Source organism: Zootoca vivipara, chromosome 15 (assembly GCF_963506605.1).
Source record: "Zootoca vivipara chromosome 15, rZooViv1.1, whole genome shotgun sequence".
In the NCBI taxonomy this organism is placed as follows: domain Eukaryota; kingdom Metazoa; phylum Chordata; class Lepidosauria; order Squamata; family Lacertidae; genus Zootoca; species Zootoca vivipara.
Window position 1 is genome coordinate 3,571,947 of NC_083290.1, and position 20,548 is coordinate 3,592,494.

General features: G+C 48.6%; 1 protein-coding gene across 1 annotated transcript in view; it reads left to right on the forward strand.

Moving 5' to 3' along the window:
* The window catches only part of NXN (nucleoredoxin), a 66,306-nt gene that overhangs the window by 33,582 nt on the left and 12,176 nt on the right, over positions 1-20,548 (forward strand). Inside the window, exons 2-6 of the mRNA XM_035139959.2 lie at positions 10,257-10,374; positions 10,997-11,130; positions 11,919-12,019; positions 13,229-13,335; positions 18,789-18,968. Of these exons, the coding sequence (XP_034995850.1) occupies positions 10,257-10,374; positions 10,997-11,130; positions 11,919-12,019; positions 13,229-13,335; positions 18,789-18,968 (640 nt within the window). The remainder of the gene's footprint in view (positions 1-10,256; positions 10,375-10,996; positions 11,131-11,918; positions 12,020-13,228; positions 13,336-18,788; positions 18,969-20,548) is intronic.

Below are 20,548 nucleotides of genomic sequence, written 5' to 3' on the forward strand. Positions count from 1 at the left end.
TGAGGCTGAGGGACAGCGAGGGGCCCAAGGTCACCCAGCAAGTTGCGTGGCCGAGTGGGCATTTGAACTCTGGCCTCCCAGATCTTTGAGTGCAGGGGACTCCCATAGATTGTACTGTTCCTCCCAGACACTTTTCATGCGCTTCTAAACCAGACCTCTGGTAAATGTCCTTCTTGTTTAGAGAAGGATTTGTCAGGAAACGTCACCCTGTCCTGATAAAAGCCAAGGGTGGGTGGGGATTAGACCAGAATCCCCTTCTGATGACAGACTGCCTTTGAAAAACCCACCATAATATAATCTCTCTCTTTCAATTAACTTAAATGAAGCTTCCTCATCTTGATTCCCTTTGGAGAGGCTCTAGACCAGGCATCCTCAAACTTCGGCCCTCCAGATGTTTTGGACTACAATTCCCATCTTCCCGGACCATTGGTCCTGTTAGCTAGGGATGATGGGAGTTGTAGGCCAAAACATCTGGAGGGCCGCAGTTTGGGGGTGCCTGCTCTAGACTCGAGCTAAGTTGTTCCCCAGATTTTTCCTCTGCAGAATCAGGTGGGTGCTTGCACCACAAAGTGGGGTGTTCACCTGGGGGGTCCAAAATGAGTTTGATCTAAATCTTGACCATCACCTGTTTGCTTCCATGAGAAGGGGGAACAGAATATTTTACTGGTTTTGAGAGAAGGAAATTTTGCTTTAAAGTGGGTGAGTACATGAGAATCACTGAGTTTGTTTATATATATATAACCACCTTTTAATAAGCCTCCTTATACAGGAGGCGCTAACTGCTGTTATTCTTTTAAACCCATAGCTGTTCTGACAAATCCAGATCTTGGATCCTGGGGGCCTCTGGAGTCAAGGGAATGGGCTGGGATCCAGCACGCCAGACAGTGTCTGGATGCATTCAATAGACCTTCTGGCTCCAACTGTTGCCTGCCTGCTTTTCTGCTATAGGTTGGGATTGTCAGAGCTTGCAATAGCCTCTTAGAATCCGGAATGTACTGACTTTAATTATCTTTGGGGGGAGGGGAGGGGAACGGGGAGAGAGACAGAGAGAGAGAATTGTAGCTTCTCCCCGGTTCCTCCAGACCTGGGTATTTTATATCTGAAAATTTAAGGGGTTAGCTGTCAGTTCACCCTTGGATCTTGGGGAGTTTTGCTTCCCTGTGCTCAATCAGACCTTGGAGGCTGGCTATATTTTAAAAAGTGGCCTGTGCTTGCCTGTGACAAGTACCAATTGCCTCCCAAGTAACCAGGCTAGGAATATGTTTGTAATATCTGAATGTGGGGACTTTCTCGCTAGATCAGGGGAAAAATGTCAATCTGAATGTTCTGGCAAAATAAAAAGATTCCTTCAGTAGCACCTTAAAGACCAACTAAGTTTTTATTTTGGTATGAGCTTTCGTGTGCATGCACACTTCTTCAGATACACTGAAACAGAAGAGCCAGACCCTTATGTATATTCAGAGGGTGGTGGTGGTGGGTGGGAATGGGTGATGGGCTGATAGGAGTGGTAAACCTGTTGATGGCTGTTAACGACTGCTGATGACTGCAATATGTCCTGGGGGGGGGGGAAGCAAGGGCTGAGGCGCTAAAGAAAGCTTGATCATGCATTCTGGAACCTTCAATCTGAGGACCACATTTCTATCTGGGAAACCTTCCAAGGGTCATATGCCAGTGGTGGGCAGGGTCAGAGGGGAAAGTGGGTGCAGCAGTGAAGGTAAACATCTACCTTTGTGCATTGGGCTACTTTCTATACACGCTCCTTCTAGGTCTGCTCCATGGCGTTTCTTTTCTTATGTAGTTAACATCCTGGGTCAGCACCTCCACGCATCAGCATTGGTGACCACACACTTGAGGTGGTAGATGATTTTGTCTACCTGGGCTCCACCATAACCAGCAACTTCTCTGTTGATGGTGAGCTGGACAAGTGTATTGGCAAGACAGCTACGGCAACAGGTCGCTTCTCCAAAAGGGTATGGGAGAATGTGATGCTGGTGATGACCAATAGCAAGATGAAGCTCTACTAGGCTTGCGTTTTGAGCATGCTGCTTTATGGAGATGAGTTGTGGGCAACTTACACCCACCAGGAGCGATGCCTCAAGTCCTTTCACATCAGGAAGATTTTGAGCATCACAGGGCAGGGCAGAGTCTCAGACAAAGATGTGCTCTCCCAAGCCCACATTCCCAGCATGTTTGCAGTCCTGTCTCAGCGACGTCTACGCTGGCTTGGTCATGTTCACAGAATGGAAGATGGCAGGGTCCCCAAGGACATGCTTCAGGCACCAGGCCCGTTGGCAGACCAACTCTGCGCTGCAGAAATGTCTGCAAACGTGACACGAAGGCTGGCAACATCAACCCTGCCCTGTGGGATTCCCTTGCAGACAACCACAGTGCCTGGAGACAGGCAGTCAGGTCATGTATCTGTAGCAGTGACCGGAGGAGAAATGACTGCAGGGAGGAGCGCAAAGAGAAGAAACGGCGTGGTGCATCTGCAGCAGCACAACTGGACGCCTTCCTCTGCCCCAGCTGCAACAAAACATGTCTCTCCTATATCAGTCTCTTCAGCCACAACCTGCCAACACTTTGACTTCTACTTTTTATACGACTTGTGGAAAATGGTGTGGAAATCTTGTTTTTCAGATTAATAGGGAGGGGGGAAGAGAGGAAACTTCATTTCTTCTGTAATACTTTCCAACTTAGGAGTCAATCCAGAGAAACTCAAGGCTTTTCAGGACACACAACCCAACACACTTGTGGAACTCATTGCTGCAACATGTGGGGAACATTGCCAGGTTTAGATGGCTTTCAGAGGCAAAGATGGAGGAGGAGAAGCCTCATCAACGGCTACTAGTCACAATGGCTATGTGGAACCTCCCAGTTCAGGAGCAGTCTATCCCTGAATTTACCCGTCGAATCACAAATGGGGAAAGGGCTATTGTTGCGCTCATGTCACTCTGTGAGAACAGGATGTTGGAGTTCAACAGCCTTTGGGTCTGATCCAGCAATGTTATTCTTTCATTATTGTGGGGGTCCACAAAAGTTTTCAAGATGCATCTGCAGTTTCTTTTCTGCCTTTGAGGCCATCAGTGTGCTGCTCTGTGATGATATTGACCTTGAGTGTAGGCCAAGTGCATTTCTTATGGACTAGAAACATTTCTACCTCCTCTGGAGGATTTTGTGAAGGTTGTGAAGTCTAGGAAGATTCAGGGGATTGGCCTGCAGTGCTGCGGCTTGGCTTGCTGAGTCTCCAAAAAGAATTATCCACGGTACTTTTGATTCGCCTTTCCCAGCCCTCCATAAATCTCCCCTTGTATCCTACCCTGGAGAGGATGCCGAAAGCCTCTGTTAAATCAGACACAAGTGGAAAGGCCCCATTCAGCCACCTGGCCTGGCCTGGCCTTCTCTCTCTCTCTCTCTGGACTGGCTTTGGGCTTACTAGGCATCCCTCCAAGTTGTAAAGCCAAGGTCCCCAGGGAGGGCATCTGTCAGCCCCCTGCCCTCCCCGTCTAGGCCTTCCCAACTCTGCAGCAGGTGGCATTAAACCCTCGCAAAGAGTCCCGCTGCAAACGGCTCATTGGGGCCAGTGAGACTCCCCTCTTTGCTTCCCAGGGACGTTTTCCTCTGCCCACCAACCCCGCTATTGTGTCCTTCCCTCCCGAGAAGCGACCCTGGTTGGCAACGAGCAGCCGCCGCCACCTCCCTGTCCTAAGACGCCACATTCCTGCTTAATTGGCTAATGCTTTTCTGTTTACCTTTGGTTTGTTATGACAAATCGGACAGATTTTTCCTGGCGCTTGCTGCAGTGGTATCCAAACAAATCAAAAGAAAACGGTGTGTGGAGCCAAGTTCACTGTGATACATGGAGGGGGTGTGTTTGTGCACACGTGCAGAGGAGAGGGGGGGCTAAGTCTGTTTCTTATTTTCTTCTTGTTGTTGTTTACACACCACCGTGGGTGTTTGTGATTCATGTTGTGGCTACGATCTCCAGAGCCATTTCCTGGGGAAAGGCCCCTTGGCTTACTTTCTCTCTGTGTTTTCTACCCGACATGGGCAGCTTACATGCTCTGCTATGCACTTTTTATTTGCTTACTACATTCCCTCCAAGGAGCTCAAGGTGGCATACAGGGTTCTCCCCGTCCTCGTTTAATCCCCAGAATGACCCTGTGAGGCAGGTTAGGCTGAGAGAGACAGTGACTGTGCCCCAAGGTCATACCCAGGGAGCTTCGTGGCCGAGTGGGGGATTTGAACCCTGATCTCCGAGGTCCTAGTCCAGCACTCTAACCATTACACCACACTTGCAACCAGCCCAGAATCTGCCGTCATCCTCCTCCTCCTTAATCTGATTGCCCCCTCCCATAGAACTCAGCTGGAAGCAGTATGGGGGCAAAACCAGACTGAGTTGGCTCTGCCTATCATTGTCACTGACTCCGCCTACTGTTGGGCTGGTGCAGCAATATAACAAGGGTTGAATTTCCCAGGCATATTGGCCATCGGAAACAGCGGGAAGTGGAAAGATTTCGCTTGCAAAAGAAAAAGGTCAGCAATTGTGTTGTGTCCCAGATTTTCACTTTTTGAAATATGGCAACCCTAATACACTGCTAGCACATTTGCCAAACTAAGCAGGGTTTGGTATGGTTTCAGATTGGATGGGGAACTGTGTCCTGAGATTCCTGGGAGCCGTAGTTTGTAAAGGGTGCAGAGAGTGGGTAAAGGTAAAGGGACCCCTGACTGTTAGGTCCAGTTGCGAACGACTCTGGGGTTGCGGCACTCATCTTGCTTTACTGGCCGAGGGAGCCGGCATACAGCTTCTGGGTCATGTGGCCAGCATGACTAAGCCGCTTCTGGCAAACCAGAGCAGCGCACGGAAATGCCGTTTACCTTCCCGCCGGAGCGGTACCTATTTATCTACTTGCACTTTGACGTGCTTTTCAACTGCTAGGTGGGCAGGAGAGAGAGTGGGTAGGAGACGTCAATTTACCTCCCAGAGCTACAGTTCCCAGCGTTTCGTGTGATGAGGGATTGATCTTTAAATCGTTCTGGGAATTGTGTCTCTGCGAGGAGAGTTGGGGTGCCTCCTCACAACTCCCAGCACCCTTAGCAAACTGCAGCTCCCAGAATCATTTGGGGGGGGGGAGCCATGCGTGTTTAAAGTGGCACCATTTAAAACGTGGTGTGAATGTGGGCCAAGACGCCAATCCTAACCTCTCTTGCCTGGCATGTTTAAAGGGAACGCTAGCTTGTTAAGGAGACCTGCACTCACCTTGTGAATGTGGCCTTTGTTGGACAGAACCCTTCTCCGAAATTCCTCCCCTACCCCTCTCTCCATTTGATTCTCCTGGCCTCTCCTTCCACACCCAAGTGTCCCTTCACCCTTTTTTCTTTTCTGGAGTTGTGTTTTTCTTTCCTCATTGAAGCTGGCTGGCTCTTCCTAAGCTCCCCACCCCGTTTGCCCTATCTGGGTTTTGTCAGCAGGCAAGATCTCTGGCCATCTCCTCGGAGGTCTCTGGACATCTTGATGAGACCAAATCCTCTTTCTCCCGCATGGCCAGTGATGATTGCTGCAAAGAGAATTAACAGAAGAAAAGATCTGTTACCATTATGGTTAAGCTCTGCCCCCACCCCCACCGGCACACAAAAAAAGCCTCTTGTGAAGCTTGAAAACAGCTGAGCTTTCATTCCAAAGCAGCAAGGCACCTCTGTGCTTTCTCTCTTCCCCCCACCCCCAAAAATGTTTCTTTAAATGTTTATTTCAAAGAAAATTAGAAGCAGAAAAATCTCTTGCATCTGGGATAGTTCTGGAAATGGCTTTCTTGGTGGTTTTTTTTAAAAAGGGGGGGGGGCTCAAGGGACATGTTGGGAGAGGTAATTGCCCCTCCCTGGTACCATTTTTAAAACTTTTTTTAAAAAAATTTATACATCTACAAAAAAACACAACTTCAGTATGGACGCAAAGTCAACAATAGATATATAAAACAAAGGCTTAACGTATTTGAACGAGGAAAGGGAGAGGAGGAGGGAGGAGGAAAAATAAATAAGAGCAGATGGTTTAGGACTACAGTGTTCCTGATGATATCTGCTGGCTTAGCATACTCTTGCATTTTGTTACTGAATACCCATTTTGTGAACTACCAACGCGTCCAGCACTGGCCAACCAGATGGGGTACCTCATCTGGCCTGCGGGTGAGATTCTTAATTGTACCACCGCCCTATGGTCAAACTTTTGAGGAGTGCCTGCCCGTCAAAGTTCAGAGGGGCTCTCTGCCATTGGCACTTAGAGTGATCCCCCCACCATAGTGTAGCCGATCCCAGCTGTTTTGAGAGCCCAGCTTGTAAAGGAGTTATGTTTTACCTGCATCCCATATGATGTCAGGTGTGGGGCAGGTGAGTGTGGTTTGGGGAAATCAGCTTATTTGCTTATTTAGGGCTGGAGGTTCCATGGTCTGTCTGATTGCCCAAACTCTATATAATAAATATAGAACCACATGCTATATATTTATTAATTGCATTTATGTCCCACCTGTTTGTCCAAGGAACTCATTTCATCCCCACAACAAACCTGCTCTTGTCCCAAGGTCACCCAGTGAGCTTCATAGCCGAATGGGGATTTGAACTCTGGTCTCCCAGAGCCTAGCCCGGCACTCTAACCACTGCACCACACTGGCTCTCTTTAACTACGATCCGAGGCCATGGTTTCTTTACTACGGTTCAAGCTCTTGTCGGCCCCATTGCTTGTCAGGGCTGCTGGGAGTTGTAGTCCAAAAAATCCAATGCTTTCCAGGTTGTGGAAAGCTGATATCAGTCACCAGTCACACACACACACACACCCCTCTTTTCCCCTGTGAGACTGATACCGTCAGGATTGCACCAGCTATGAGCCTGTGGTGCTTTCAGACCATCGAGTGAGCAAGCTACAAGAGTGTTTAGCTGTTGAAGCGATTATTGTAGCTTAGCAACGGAAAGAGTTGGAAGTGGGGAGGGAGAAACACACCCTGTTCTCTGAGTTTTTAAAGCAATATTGGATGAGACCTTTTTTTCCTTTTTAACGGGAACAGCTAATTTTTTAAAAAAGTGCAGGAATCCCTCCAGCCTCCAGAAAAGACGGAGCGAGAGGGATCTTGGCATCCGTCTAGTATGCTCAGGGAACAATGACGGAATAAGCCACTGGAGTTTAGGTTTTGCTGGAGGAATTCCTGCTGTGTTGTTTCCCCTCCCCCCCCCAAAAAAAAGTCTCTGGGGGGATTATAGTGAAAATGGCTCACCTTTAGGAATTTCAGCATGCCTTGTTTGGATTTTCCATTTTTTCATATCTTAAGAGACCAAGCTAGGGTCGCTGCTAGAGACTGACAATTTGATTTACTCTTTCCACCTTCAAAGGTAGCCCCATATGCATTGCACAGCAGTAGTCTAGCCTGGAGGTTTCCAGTGCCGTGGGTTGCTGTGGTCTGGTGGCACTGGGTGGAGGGTTGGATGGCAGTCCACCTTCCAGGGTTGCTATAAGAACTGCTGGGAGAATTCACCCTGGAAGGCTGAGAGGAAATAACCACTGCTCGTGTATTCTCTGCCATATTAATCACGACTAGAAAGTTGGACCATTTATCGAAAGCATTTATATGCCACTGCTTAGCCCAGTGATGAGCAACCTTTTGAGCCTGGTGTGTCAAAATTCGCCAAAAAACCGGGCATAACTCGGGTGGTGTGTCACTTCGAGAAAAAAACCATAATTTTGCGATATTTATAGTTTAAATATCAAAAATGTATAATTGTTTCCCCTTTAAAAAAAGGAAAAGGGGGAGGGAAAAAGTATTTAATTTTTTTTTTAAGGGAAAAAAATAAGGCAAAACCCAGAGGTCTTTCCCAGTGGGCGTCTGGGCTCAGGCCTTCCTCCAATGGGTCTGCTGCTGGGGAGGTGGGCTCGGGTTGGGCCTGTGCCGGGGCTTCCTTTTTCCTCCTCCGGCCTCCAGAGTGCCTCGAGGCTGTCCGTCAGGTTCGCGGGGTGGGGGTGGGGTCCGGCAGCTCCCCGGCTGCTGCACTGGTGGCCCCCAGTGTCTGGGCGGTGGCGGTTTTGGTGGCTCAGGAGCCCGTCCAGTGGCTTCTGCACCGCTGGTCACTTTCAGGAGCTCCACGGCTCTGTGCCAACCGCCATCTTGCCTCGCCGGAAGTCCACAAGGCCCCCAGAGATGCGTCGCCTGTGGCATTCTGCCGCCGGCCGGAAATGAGGTCTCGGCATGCAGACGCGTGTCACCGAAAATGGCTATGCGTGGCTATGCTGCAAAGCCCGGCCAAATACGACATGCTGACACGCATGTCGTAGGTTCGCCATCACTGGTTTAGCCAGAAAAGCTTACAGAGCTGCTTACAGATCAGTCTAAATAACACCAGCTTGCATTCTAAAAGGATGTGACACAAAAGGAAAAAGGGATAAGGTGGGGAGAGGAAAAGGCAAGAAAGTTTATCCTTTGCTTACCCCTGCAGTAGTCGAAATGACACATACTTATTTTCATCAAGGCATCAATTCCCTTAACTTCCCCTGCCCCATGGACCATTGGAATTTTTTTTGTTCTGCGTGTTAATAACAATTGTCCTACCCTGTGCTAGATGTTGTGTGTTTGGTTTTTTTATAAAACAAAATAAAAATATTGCTGCTTTTATTTCTCGTATTTTAGTGTGTTACAATTTGAATTCCATACAATTCAGATTGTAAGTGTTATTGGCTGGCACAATGCTTTGTGGCCCGCAAGCTTCACCACGCACCAAGAGACACTGAATTGCATTGTTTGGTTGCAGCAGAGCACTTGTTTTCAGAAAGACAGCAGCTGCAGCCTCCCAGCCTAGTAAGAACTTGGGTTTGATGCAATCTCAGCATCAATCCTTTTAGTGAACGGAGCAAATGTGAAACTTATTTTCCCCACTTGATCTTCTTGGCTGCCTGGTTCCCCTTCCTTCTCCACCCTCCTCCGTCTCTTCTCTCTCCCTCTCTCTGGCAAAACTGACCTTTTTTTCCCTCTTGACCCTCCTGAGATCCAGCTGCGCAGGCCCTCTCCAGCTCACTTAAGCATCTGAGCTGCTGCCACATCGCTTGACTTGCAACGGGAGGAGAAACCCGCTCGCCTGTCTCCAAGCCAAGGAAAGCTGATGCAACCCCAGCCGCCCTTCCTCTGGGTCTCAAGGGCTGCAAAGCCCGGCCAAATAAACAGAAGGCTTTAGCCGCCTTTAAGTGGACACTCCATCCAGAGCCTTTGCAAACACATTCCGAAGCTCCTCTAAAGACTGCGGAAACTCCATTAAAAAAACCCCTTTTGGCTCTGGAAATGTTTTAAAGTGCAGGCCTGCTGTTGTCAGGGTGAGCGATTGGTCGAGTGAGGGCTGCGTTTTCAGTTTTTCAGCTTTTACGAGGTTGAACTGACCACCTGGCAGGGTTGTTGTCTTTGCTCATGAATCAATTCTGAATGAATCTGCACATGGCTCATACAATCATTTTGGAGGAGGGTTGGTGGAAGGCCAACGTTTTAAAATGGTGCGTTTTTAAGTATCACCGCCGTCCGACATGATAGAATCTTATTATGCATGGCAAAGGGAGAGTGGCCAGAGAAAAGCTTGCACATAGTTAAACAATGGAGCTTGCTGCCAGACAAGGCAGCGATGGCCGCCGGCTTGGATGGCTTTGAAAGAGGATTGAACAAATTCATGGAGGATAGGCTCTTGATGGCTACTGGCTGCAAGAGCTATGCTCCACTCCCATTGCTGGAGGCAGTTAGTACATGCCTCTGAATACCAGTTGCTGCCAATAATGAGTGGGGGGAGTTGTTGTTGTGTTCAGGTTCTGCTTGTGGGCTTTCCCATTGAGGCATCTGGTTGGCCACTGTGAGAAGAGTAGGTGCGCCACTGGCCTGATCCAGCAGTTCTCTTCATTTGTTCTTTTTACCTTATTTTTTTAGAAATTAATTTATCATAACCTGGCGCCACTTGGGACATCCAAGAAGCCCAAAAGAACCCGTGTGGTTTTGAAATCATTTATTAAAATCAGCTCTGCCTTGAACAGTTCCATCTTGATTCAAAATGGCCTCTGGTTGTAACCGGAAAACCCAGTTAGGTCCCTGCCACAAGGAGCTTACAGTTTTTGAACCATGAGACAGCAACTGGGAGGAGGGAGAGTGGAAGGGGCATGACGATTCTAAATATAACTTCACTTCTTGCTTTTGCAGTTCATTACCACATCTCTCTCTCTCTTTCTTTCTCTCTCTCTTTCCCCCTCCCTCCAGTTGAAACTCTGGAACAAGTTCCGAGTGTCCAACATTCCCTCGCTGATATTTATAGATGCCACTACGGGAAAGGTTGTGTGCCGGAACGGCCTCTTGGTAATTCGAGATGACCCAGAAGGTAAGGCTGTGTGTTTAATGCTCTCGCTTGTCACGCCAAAGGAAATCTTTGCATCATTGCCTCTCGTGGGTCATGGTTGCCCTTTTCTGAGAGCATGGCAGAGATTGAGGCAAGCCGATGCACTCAGGCGAACCTCACCGAAGACTTCTCCTAAGAACAAAGCAAGATTCCAGTCCTCATTGTTCGGAATTACAGGCAGATTTAATTAGAATCTCAATATACTGCTTTATAATGAGTGGTTTATCTAGCTCAGTTTTGTCTACACTGACTGGCAGCAGCTCTCCAGGGTTTGGGGCAGCCCCACGTGGAGATGCCATTGAGGATTAAGTGTGGGCCAATTGCCTTCTCCATCTCCTGGGCCATTGTGAGGGTTTAAGCAGTGCTTGGCAACTGAACCTAGCTGCCATATTTATTTCCCACAATGCACTTTCCTGCAATGACACCAGTCTTGGGCCTGCATGATGGCAGACACCGTTTTGGATTCTCTTTTGGGGGGGATGCAGGTCGAGACAGATGGGGTGTTGCTGTGATGTTGTTAGTCGTTTCTCTGCTTTATGCTGTGTTCCTTCTCCTGTTCCTGCTCCTACTCCTACTCCTATTCCTGCTCCCGTTTTTGCTCCAGGTTTGGAGTTCCCTTGGGGGGCCCGGCCATTCGGTGAAGTGGTTGCTGGGCCTGTCCTCCGAAATAACGGCCAGACCCAGGAGAGCAGCGCCCTTGAGGGCTCCTACGTTGGCGTTTACTTCTCTGCACACTGGGTGAGCTATGCTCTTAACTTTACCACTTTGGGGGTGTGGGTGGCGAATGGAGCTCGAGGGTGCACACGAGCATGTGCAGAGCGCCTTCCCCTTACAACGAGTCATCAGAAGCAGAGCCATGTATTGATCATCTGAAGAAGTGTGCATGCACACAAAAGCTCATACCAAAATAAAAACTTAGTTGGTCTTTAAGGTGTTACTGAAGGATTTTTTTTATTTTGCTTCGACTCAGACCAACACGGCTACCTACCTGTAAATAGTGATGAATTGTAAGTAAGGAAAAATCAGTGATTGTAATGGGAAGAATTCTATTTTTAATTAACAGCGGGAATTTTTCGCACGGTTTGTGACTCAGAACATTTTATTATGATTCAGACTCCTTTTGTAGAGCAGCTATGACTGCCAGCATCCCCCAACAATGTGTATGAAATGCATTTGGAGTGATTTCATACAATCCTAGCATTGTAGAGTTCGAAGGGACCACAAGGGCCATCTAGTCCAACCCCCTGCAATTCAGGAATCTTTTGCCCAACATTTGTTAAACTCTTTATTTGCATTGCACCGGCTTTACCTGTGCCGAAGGTTGTAGTCCACAGTGTTTCTTGTTTTGCAGCCTGCCTGCCTACACATACCTACGTAAGTCATTTTTGACATGTAGAGAGCCTGAAAGGGAGAAAAGTCCTTGCTCCCAGTTGACCAAACCCTTTCCGCGTAGGCAATTCCTACTCGCCATGAGGCTGCCTGTGTAATAGTAATGTACCACCTTTCCCATGTTATTTCATTTGCAGTGCCCACCCTGCAGAAGCCTCACCCGGGTACTAGTGGAATCCTATCGTAAGATCAAGGAATCCGGTCATAAGTTCGAGATCGTCTTTGTCAGCGCAGACAGGTAAGAGCTGCCTCTCTGCCATTGGAACCAGCTCCAGCTACGCTTGGTGGGGAAGGGACAGGACGTGGGGATGAAAGGCGATGATCGGCTATTGGCCAGTCAGAATGGATTGGCAGGTGGTCCATGGCACTGGGGAAGCGGGTGTCAGAAGCAGACGGGACGGTAGCAGGGGCTGTATGTCATTAGCGGAGCTCTGAGTGTGGAATCAAGCATTCTGAGAGCCTCAGCTTTTGGTTTCCTTAAAGCAAAGTTTCTAGTCCCTAAGATACGGTTCAAAGGTGCATGTGACCCGTTGCCTGGTGAAATGTTAAGTTACAGAGCTCTGGACCTTGACACATAAGCACTTGTGTAAGTATTTTCCCAGGGTTGTCACCTATTGGAGAGGTTCTGTGTCCTCACTACAGAGGTGCCAAAGTTTAGTTCCTAGGAGGTAAACCGGGGTTTGGTAAGGCAGGCATAGATAGAGAGAGAGAGAGATGGGTATTAGCAAAACCCATCCACAGTAAAAGGAATTCAAAGACCGATATCAGTAAAATTGGGTGTCATTTGCCAAAGAGTTGCAGTGTGGCTTTGAGATCAGGGGTCCTGCTCAGCTCCTGGCATTCGAATCCAAACTCAGCAGACAACCTTAGCACCACATTTCCATTGTGCAAGGCTATTCTCTGGTGGCCTCTTCCTGTGGCTTTTAGAATCCCTGTGGCACCTCCTAGGCAGCATTTTTATATATTCCACAATTTTACAGACGTTGGTGGGTGTTTTTTTTAAAGAAACTCTGCATCCCATTCACCCCTGCTTTATTTATACAGTATATATACAGTATATGAAGAAGAGCAAGTTTCTAGTCCTCATTACAGTGGTGAAAGTACGCTTCAGGGCGGGGAACCATGTGGGCAATGCCATTGCTGGAGTGTCTGGCCCCAGAGTGATGGATGGATAAGTTTCCTTAGTATCAACCTTCGTATGGTTGTAACGCTTTTATAAATCATAGGGTGCACACAGTCTCCCTGCCCTACCGCCTGGCCACCCCCCCAGCACCGATCAGCTTCATCCCCCTTCCCAAAGAGCAGATTTCACAACAGCATCCCTGTGAAGGCTACTGCAACCAGACTGCTTTTGTCCACTGCAGTCCAGACCTCGTTCCGCACTGCAGGGTTGGTGTTCCACCTGGAAAGGGTAATAGGCTGCCTCCTTTTGCTTCACCCCCTCCAGGTCGGAGGATTCGTTCAAGCAGTATTTCAGCGAGATGCCCTGGCTAGCTGTCCCATACGATGATGATGCCCGGCGCTCACGTCTCAACCGGCTCTACGGCATCCAAGGTGGGACAAAAACGCTCTTCGAAAAGTAACGTTCCTAGGATTGCATGTGTCGTGCATAACATACTTGTGGCCCTTGCTAGAAAAGGTGGTGCCAAAATAAAAAGGTCATTGATTAGATTTAGTATTGACGTGTAATGTTCATGTTTTCTTATATCCCAGTTATTGGGATATTTGTATAAAACTCTTATAAAATGTTTATTTGCATGAAATTCTTATAAACGTCTTGAAGTCCAAAAAAAAACCCCTCCAACTTTGCTTGCAGAAGGTCCCAGATTTGATCCCCCACATTTCCTGGAAGGGCTGGGAAGGTGTCCCAGTCTGGAATCCTTGAGAGCTGCTGCCAGTTAGTGTCAACATTATTGAGAATAGATGGACTGATGGTTTGACTCAGCAGAAGGCAGCATCTTACATTCTGTGCATTCCTCGCCTCCTCCTCCTCCTTCTTTTAAGAGGGAGGTTTTCTTGATCTGCCCAAGAGGGAGGTTTTCTCCATCTACCTTCTGCCTGGCTTTTGTCATTTGCTTGTTTCCTTTTGTCATTTTCACCGCTGCGCCCTGCTGATGACCTTAGGGGCTTTCTAAGGAAGCACGAAATAGTTAATGATAAACACTCAAAACCAATACACCCCTGCCAAGAACCAAAAGACAGTGAACAATGATTTAACCATTTTAAAAAAATGCTACATGGGCTACGAAATTTTTGAATTCAGATTAAAGAACCTTTGATCTTGGGGGTGGGTGGATTTTAACGGTTCAAAGAATATGCAAAAGTCCCTAACCGTTACAACAACAACAACAACAACAACAACAACAACAACAACAACAACAACAACAACAACAGCATGCTGCTCTTCTGACTGGGTTGCCCTAGCCACTCTAGTCGGTTCCCAATAAAATATTAAAAACATAATAAAACATCAATCATTAAAAACTTCCCTTCAGATGTCTTCTATTAAATAACAGTACGGTATTAATGATGTATTTATACTTGTCAAATCTCTGGGCTCAATGTCGTTGTCACTCCCTAGAGGTGGAGTGGGGCACTTCGGGTTTGGGTTTGAGATGTGGCCCTTGAGGCCTCTCCATCTGGCCCTCGGGACACTCCTCAGGCCACACCCTTCACCCAGCCTTGCTTCACACCCTCCTTGAATATTTTTGCCTGCCCTGGGAAAATGTCGTTGAACTGATTCATGCTTCTTTCTTCATTGGATGAATGAAAGAGCAAACGTTTGCATTCACATTTGTTGCTCCGCCCACTTTGTCTCTGGCCCCACCCACTATTGGCAGGTGACCTATGGAAGAGAAAGCAGAAAAAAGCTCCTTCACTTTTCTTCTTGAGTGATCAAGAAAGGGAAAGGAAGGGGTGGGGCTATGCAGATTAGGGCAATCTTTTCACTCTACGGCTCCCATTAAGGGACAAAAGAACGGGCTGTGGCTTTGCATGGCTAGGGAGCCACAAACATCCCCTTTTTCTCAGCCCCCACAAGTAAACTGGAGCTATTTGGAGTAGATTTGGGGCCGTGTTGGACGAGGCTGGTGGGAGCTGTACAGGCGACTCCCCACTTAACGCAGAGGTAACGTTCTGGGGCCCTGCGTGCATAAGTGGAATTGTGTAAAGTGGGGAGCACCCTACAAACACCTTCTTTGCCGCTCTCCCTTCAATCCATGGTAGTGCAAGCTGGTGCTGATGGTTGCTGGAGTCCAAAACACCTGGCAGGGGCTGAGGAAAGCTATGCTAGAGATGTTCCAAGCTGGCTGCGTGTGTCTGGTTCTGTTTTCCGATGACAGGCTTTCTTGTTCCTCTGGCCTTGTGCCCTGGAGGTGGTTTTTTTTCTTTAGCTTTATTTTTTTTCTGCCGAAAGAAAAAAGAAAATCAAATCTGCAGGAGGAAATTGTACACAGACTCCGAGAGCTTAATTTGGGGTGTGTCTGAAAGCTTCCATTCACAGCGCTGGGGAAGGGAGGGCTCCACCCTCATCCCCACAAGCCCCTGATCTTGAGAGGGGCTGTAGCTCACCGATAGAGCATGTGGTTGTCCAGGCTGAAAGCCACCAGTTCTGCATCTGACATGATCTCCCTTTAAAAGAATCAGATGGCAGGTGGTGGGTTAAAGACCCTTCTCTCTTTGAGACCCTGGGGAGCCATTGCTAGTTGCTGTAGAGTTTTTTTGGGGGGGATAGACCATCATGTTGGAACTACAACGCCTAGCATTCCTCTCTGTTGGCCAAGGTGCCAGGGGCTGATGGGAGTTGAAGTCTTATAACATCTGGAGAGAATCTTGAGCTAGATCAGGCATCCCCAAACTGCGGCCCTCCAGATGTTTTGGCCTACAACTCCCATGATCCCTAGCTACCAGGACCAGTGGTCGGGGAAGATGGGAACTGTAGTCCAAAACATCTGGAGGGCCGAAGTTTGGGGATGCCTGAGCTAGATGGACCTGTGATTTGACCCTGTAGAAGGTCACTTTCTAGAATCCTATGTTCAGGGTTCCCTGTTGCCAAAATAATTGCAAAAATGGAAACCTTTTCAGCCTGAGGGCCACTTTGCTTTCTGGACAAGCTTCTGGGGGCCGTGTTCCAGTGGTGGGCAGAGCCATAAGGGGTGGAGCAACAAATATATTTTTTTGTACAGTGGGCTAGTTTCTACTAACAGACACCCACCCCTCTTATTCTCCATCCAAGCAAGCAAAGAAGAATGTTCAGAGTTCAATGGCACATTCTCAGCACAGCAAAAATACTGAATCAGGGACAGTGAGGGCTCTGACCTGTGAGGGAGACTCAAGGGCCAGGTTTGGAGGGCCACATTCATTCTCTAAAAATAAGATTAGTCAGAGTTGTTTTGCCTTTTGCTAGAATGCAAACATCTACCAACCTGAATCCAGGTGTGAAGTTGTTGTTGTTGTTGTTTAGTAGTTTAATCGTGTCCGACTCTTCGTGACCCCATGGACCATAGCACGCCAGGCACTCCTGTCTTGCACTGCCTCCCGCAGTTTGGTCAAACGCATGTTCGTAGCTTCGAGAACACTGTCCAACCATCTCGTCCTCTGTCGTCCCCTTCTCCTTGTGCCCTCCATCTTTCCCAACATCAGGGTCTTTTCCAGGGAGTCTTCTCTTCTCATGAGGTGGCCAAAGTATTGGAGCCTCAGCTTCACGATCTGTCATTCCAGTGAGCGCTCAGTGTGAAGTAGATGAAATGAATGACTTCTGCTTGCCTCCAGCTACGTTTTACTTTGAGTAGGCCCAGTGAGATTAATGGGCCCAAGTGTATGATGTCCATTATCTTCAGTGGGTCGGCTCTAAGTAAAACATAGCTGGCTTTGTGCCAAGTGGTACTGAATGCTTCATGTTCCCTAGGCCTTTCTCATCTCTAATGGAGCTGAAATTATCACTATTATTTATTATTATTACATGGTTCTCCCCATTTAATCCTCACAATGACCCTACGAGGTCAGCTTGCCTGAGAGACTGCACAGTGCGCATGGCCCACTTTCACCCGGTAAAAGTTTCAAGGCTGAGCAGGGATTGGAGATCCAGTTTCCCCCAGGGTCCTAGTCCATGACACCGTCATTTGCTTCCTCCTCCTTCCAGATCAGAGTATCGTGCAGAGCAGCAGCACTTAGGCTCCTCAGTAGAACTGAGCTTTGCTGTGCTCCTGTGTGCCTTTAACTCTCTCTTTTTTCAATTTGCTTTTCCTCTCAGCACACAGTTTGGGGTTTTATTTTCCCCTCCCTGCGTGTCGAATCATCACTTGGTTTTTTTTTGGCGGAGGTCACTACACAAAAGCAGCTGTCGCAGGAAGAATGCAAACAATGTGGGGAATGAGCTGAAAGCTCTGAAGGCAGCCAGCTTGTGGGGCAAATTCCTGGCAAAGACTTGGCTGGCAACAGCCGGCTGTGAACCCTGACCCATATTCTTTGGCCAGGGGTGAGGACATTATATTGAAATTTGAAACAGAACCAGAGGAACCATAGAACTGAGGAGCTGGAAGGGATCACAAGGGTCATCTAGGCCAACCCGCTACAATGCAAGAATCTTTTGCCCAATGTGGGGCTCGAACCCTTGACCCTGAGATTAAGAGAGTCATGGTCTGCTGACTGAGAGAGCTTGATTGCAACATCTGTGCCTATAATACACCACACAAAAAAAACAATGACTGTGGTATTGCTCACCAATTTCAGCACCCCCCAAAAAAATTCCACCTCGGATTTATTTTTTATTTTTTATTCATTCATTCTTAATGCACTGGTATATACCGCATTTCATCATATAACTTACAGCTTACTTTTTTTTCTTTTTTAAGAAGCAAGTTTCTAGTCCTTATGAAAACTTAAGACTTCGCTTTTTGCAAAGGTGGTCTGTTTGTCAGTGTAAGGTAGCTTCCTGTGATCCTGTGGCTCACCTGACTCCTTGGTTGGTGAGGTGGGGTGTGAGTCCGCCCTCGAAACCAGCCAACGTGGCAGGGGCTCAGTAAGCAAGGAAGCAGCTCCTGGCCTGGTGAGCTGCCGGTTTGAGCCCTGCGGCACCCATCGCTCTTGAATTGTTACTTCCATCCTTCTGGCTTAGTGCTACATAGAGCTTGCTGATGAATGAATTTCTCCTACCTCACCCCCCCCCCCAAAAAAACCCCCTCAGTTTTATTAACTGTCCTACATGAAACCAGTTTCACGCTGCCTACTAGAGAAGGAAGCAGGCTCATCACTGTTTAGCCACAATTTAGGGAAACCTGATTCCTGGACAGCTGAGGGGCGGGTGGTGGCTGCAGGCAGGACATTGCTTGACACCTGTCAGATTCCCCCCCCCCCAAGGCAGCAGGGGGATCAGGGCAGTAGGGGTTCTGAAGAGAAGCAAAAGCAACCCAGGGATCCAAGATGGCTGGCAAGGAGGGTTGGGAGATGCCCAACTGACTGAACATTAGGTGAAAGTTGCCATCAGAAGAGTCCAGCTGTGGAATCAGGCCAAAGGCTGGATTTGCCTATGTGCTGCCATCACTGAGGGCAAGCGAAGTCAAATGGTGAGTGAGGGCAGTGTAGGAAGAGGCTGGCCACTGGATCAGGCCAGAGGCCCGTTTAGTCCAGCAGCTTGTTCTCACAGTGACCAGCCAGAAGCCAGATTGGGCTATATGCTGCTATCACTGAGGGCAAATGAAGTAAGATCGCAGTCTTTATGGTTCCAAGTAAAGTGCTTTGCAACTAAGTTGTGGTTTTCCTTCCCACAGAGCAGAAGAGACTTCCTTATACCAAATCAGACCATTGGTCCATCTAGTTCAGTATTACCTGCACTGACTGGCAGTGCAGGATTTCAGACAGGGGTCCTGCCCAGCCACTGGGGATTGAAGCTGGGACCGTCTGCATGCGAATGCTCTGTTACTGAGGATCACCATCTCTCTCTCTTTGTATGTGTCTTGCCCACACAGAGGCTCACCTTGCTGTTTATCTTTGTCCCCTCCCTATTCCAGGCATCCCGACCCTCATAATCCTGGACCCCAAGGGGGACGTGATCACGCGACAAGGCCGGGCGGAGGTGCTGAATGACATCGAGTGCCGGGAGTTCCCCTGGCACCCCAAACCCGTCCTGGAGCTGAACGACTCCAACGCCGTCCAGCTGAACGAGGGCCCTTGCCTCGTCCTCTTCGTAGGTAAGGGATTCTTCCTCTCCTGCCTCCTCTTCTCGCCCCTCGGAAAGTTGCAGAGATCAGAAACAGCACCTCTCTTCCTGAGAATTTTAGAAGTGGCTTTGGAAATTCTCCAGTCCTCAAGATTGCAACACACGCCTTGTTTCTAGCCAGAAGCAACATACCAGGCGGAACCTCAAGCCTGGGGGGGGGTCAGGTGTGGCCCTCCATATGCCTCTGTCTGGCCCTTGGGACTCTCTCCAAGCCATGACCCTCATGGGCCAGTTTCAAACCCTCCTTGTTTTTTTGTTTTTGTTTTTAAATGTGCCTGGCTGGAAATGTGCCCTTGAACTCTGAGTATGCCTCTTTGCTTGCTTGGATGGAGAATAGAGGAGAGAGAGAGAGAGAGAGAGAATGTGAATGTGTTAGAGATTAGCATACCATACAAAGGCAAAATCTGCATTTCTTGCTCTGCCCACTTTCCCCTCTGACCCCGCCTACTTCTAATATGTGGCCCTTGGGAGATTGTCCAGAAGGGAATGCAGCTCTCAGCCTGCAAAGGGTTCCCCATCCCTGGCTGTTAGGCTTTCGCCTCCGTGACCACAACCTGCAGCCATAGGACAAGACTTGGGTGATGGTTAAGGAGGAGAGACTGTGACTCCTTTCCCAGGCATGCAGAAGCAGTGGCTCTTTGGGCATCACTGGGCTATAACTCCCATCATTCCTGGTTGCTAGCCACGCCGGCTGGAGCTGATGGGAGTTGTAGTCCAACACCTGGAGGCCCACCCTGCTCTGGAAATCCCAGGAAAGAGCAAAGCAGCTGCGATCTTCTCTTCCCCAGTGTGTTCCCACTAGCAGCACAACTGTTGTTCCCGGTTCTGAATCTGGGTTAGGGCTTCCAGCCCAGTGGAAGTCTTCACTCCCGTTCAGCATGAGGCCACACACACACCCTGCAAGCTACACCCCACCCACCCACGGAGATGTGGTACCTTAATCGGATGAGCTGTTCCCCTGTTGCAGCCATGCTGTGCCAGATCAGTTCCCTTTCAATGGCGGCACTCCAAGCCTCACATTCATCCGTTTCCTGTTTCTGCCCCTGGAGTCTTCTCCCCCTCCACCCAACCGAGAACTCAAGCTGTGTCTGAATGTGGTTGTCTGTAACCCCCCTGGAGTGCGGGGCCAATTGCGCTTCTTTCACGGCCCGTACATCTAAGCCCCCCCCCACCAACCCCAACAGTTCTCGGTTTGTATCAGCAGCCATGGGGGGGAAACGGGGGCGGCGAGCGTAACACCTCCCCACGTAATTAATTCTTTTGCTTTAGGTTTGATCTCACGCTTAACCTTTTGTAAAGCGCTGTTTTGTCTGCAAAGTGCTTGGAAATACACAATTGCTTTTTCGCACGAGCGCACACTTGAGACCGTTTAGGGCTTGGAGCGGCTCATCTTTTGCAACGCCACTTGTGTAAGCTGTACATCTCCTGCCTTTATCGCAATTGTGTCCTTCCCTTGCGAGGTGCTTAGGCACACACACACACACACACAGGAAGGCAGGCAGACCCATGGACACGTGGATATTCAAACTAGACTCTCGCCATTTTGTTCGT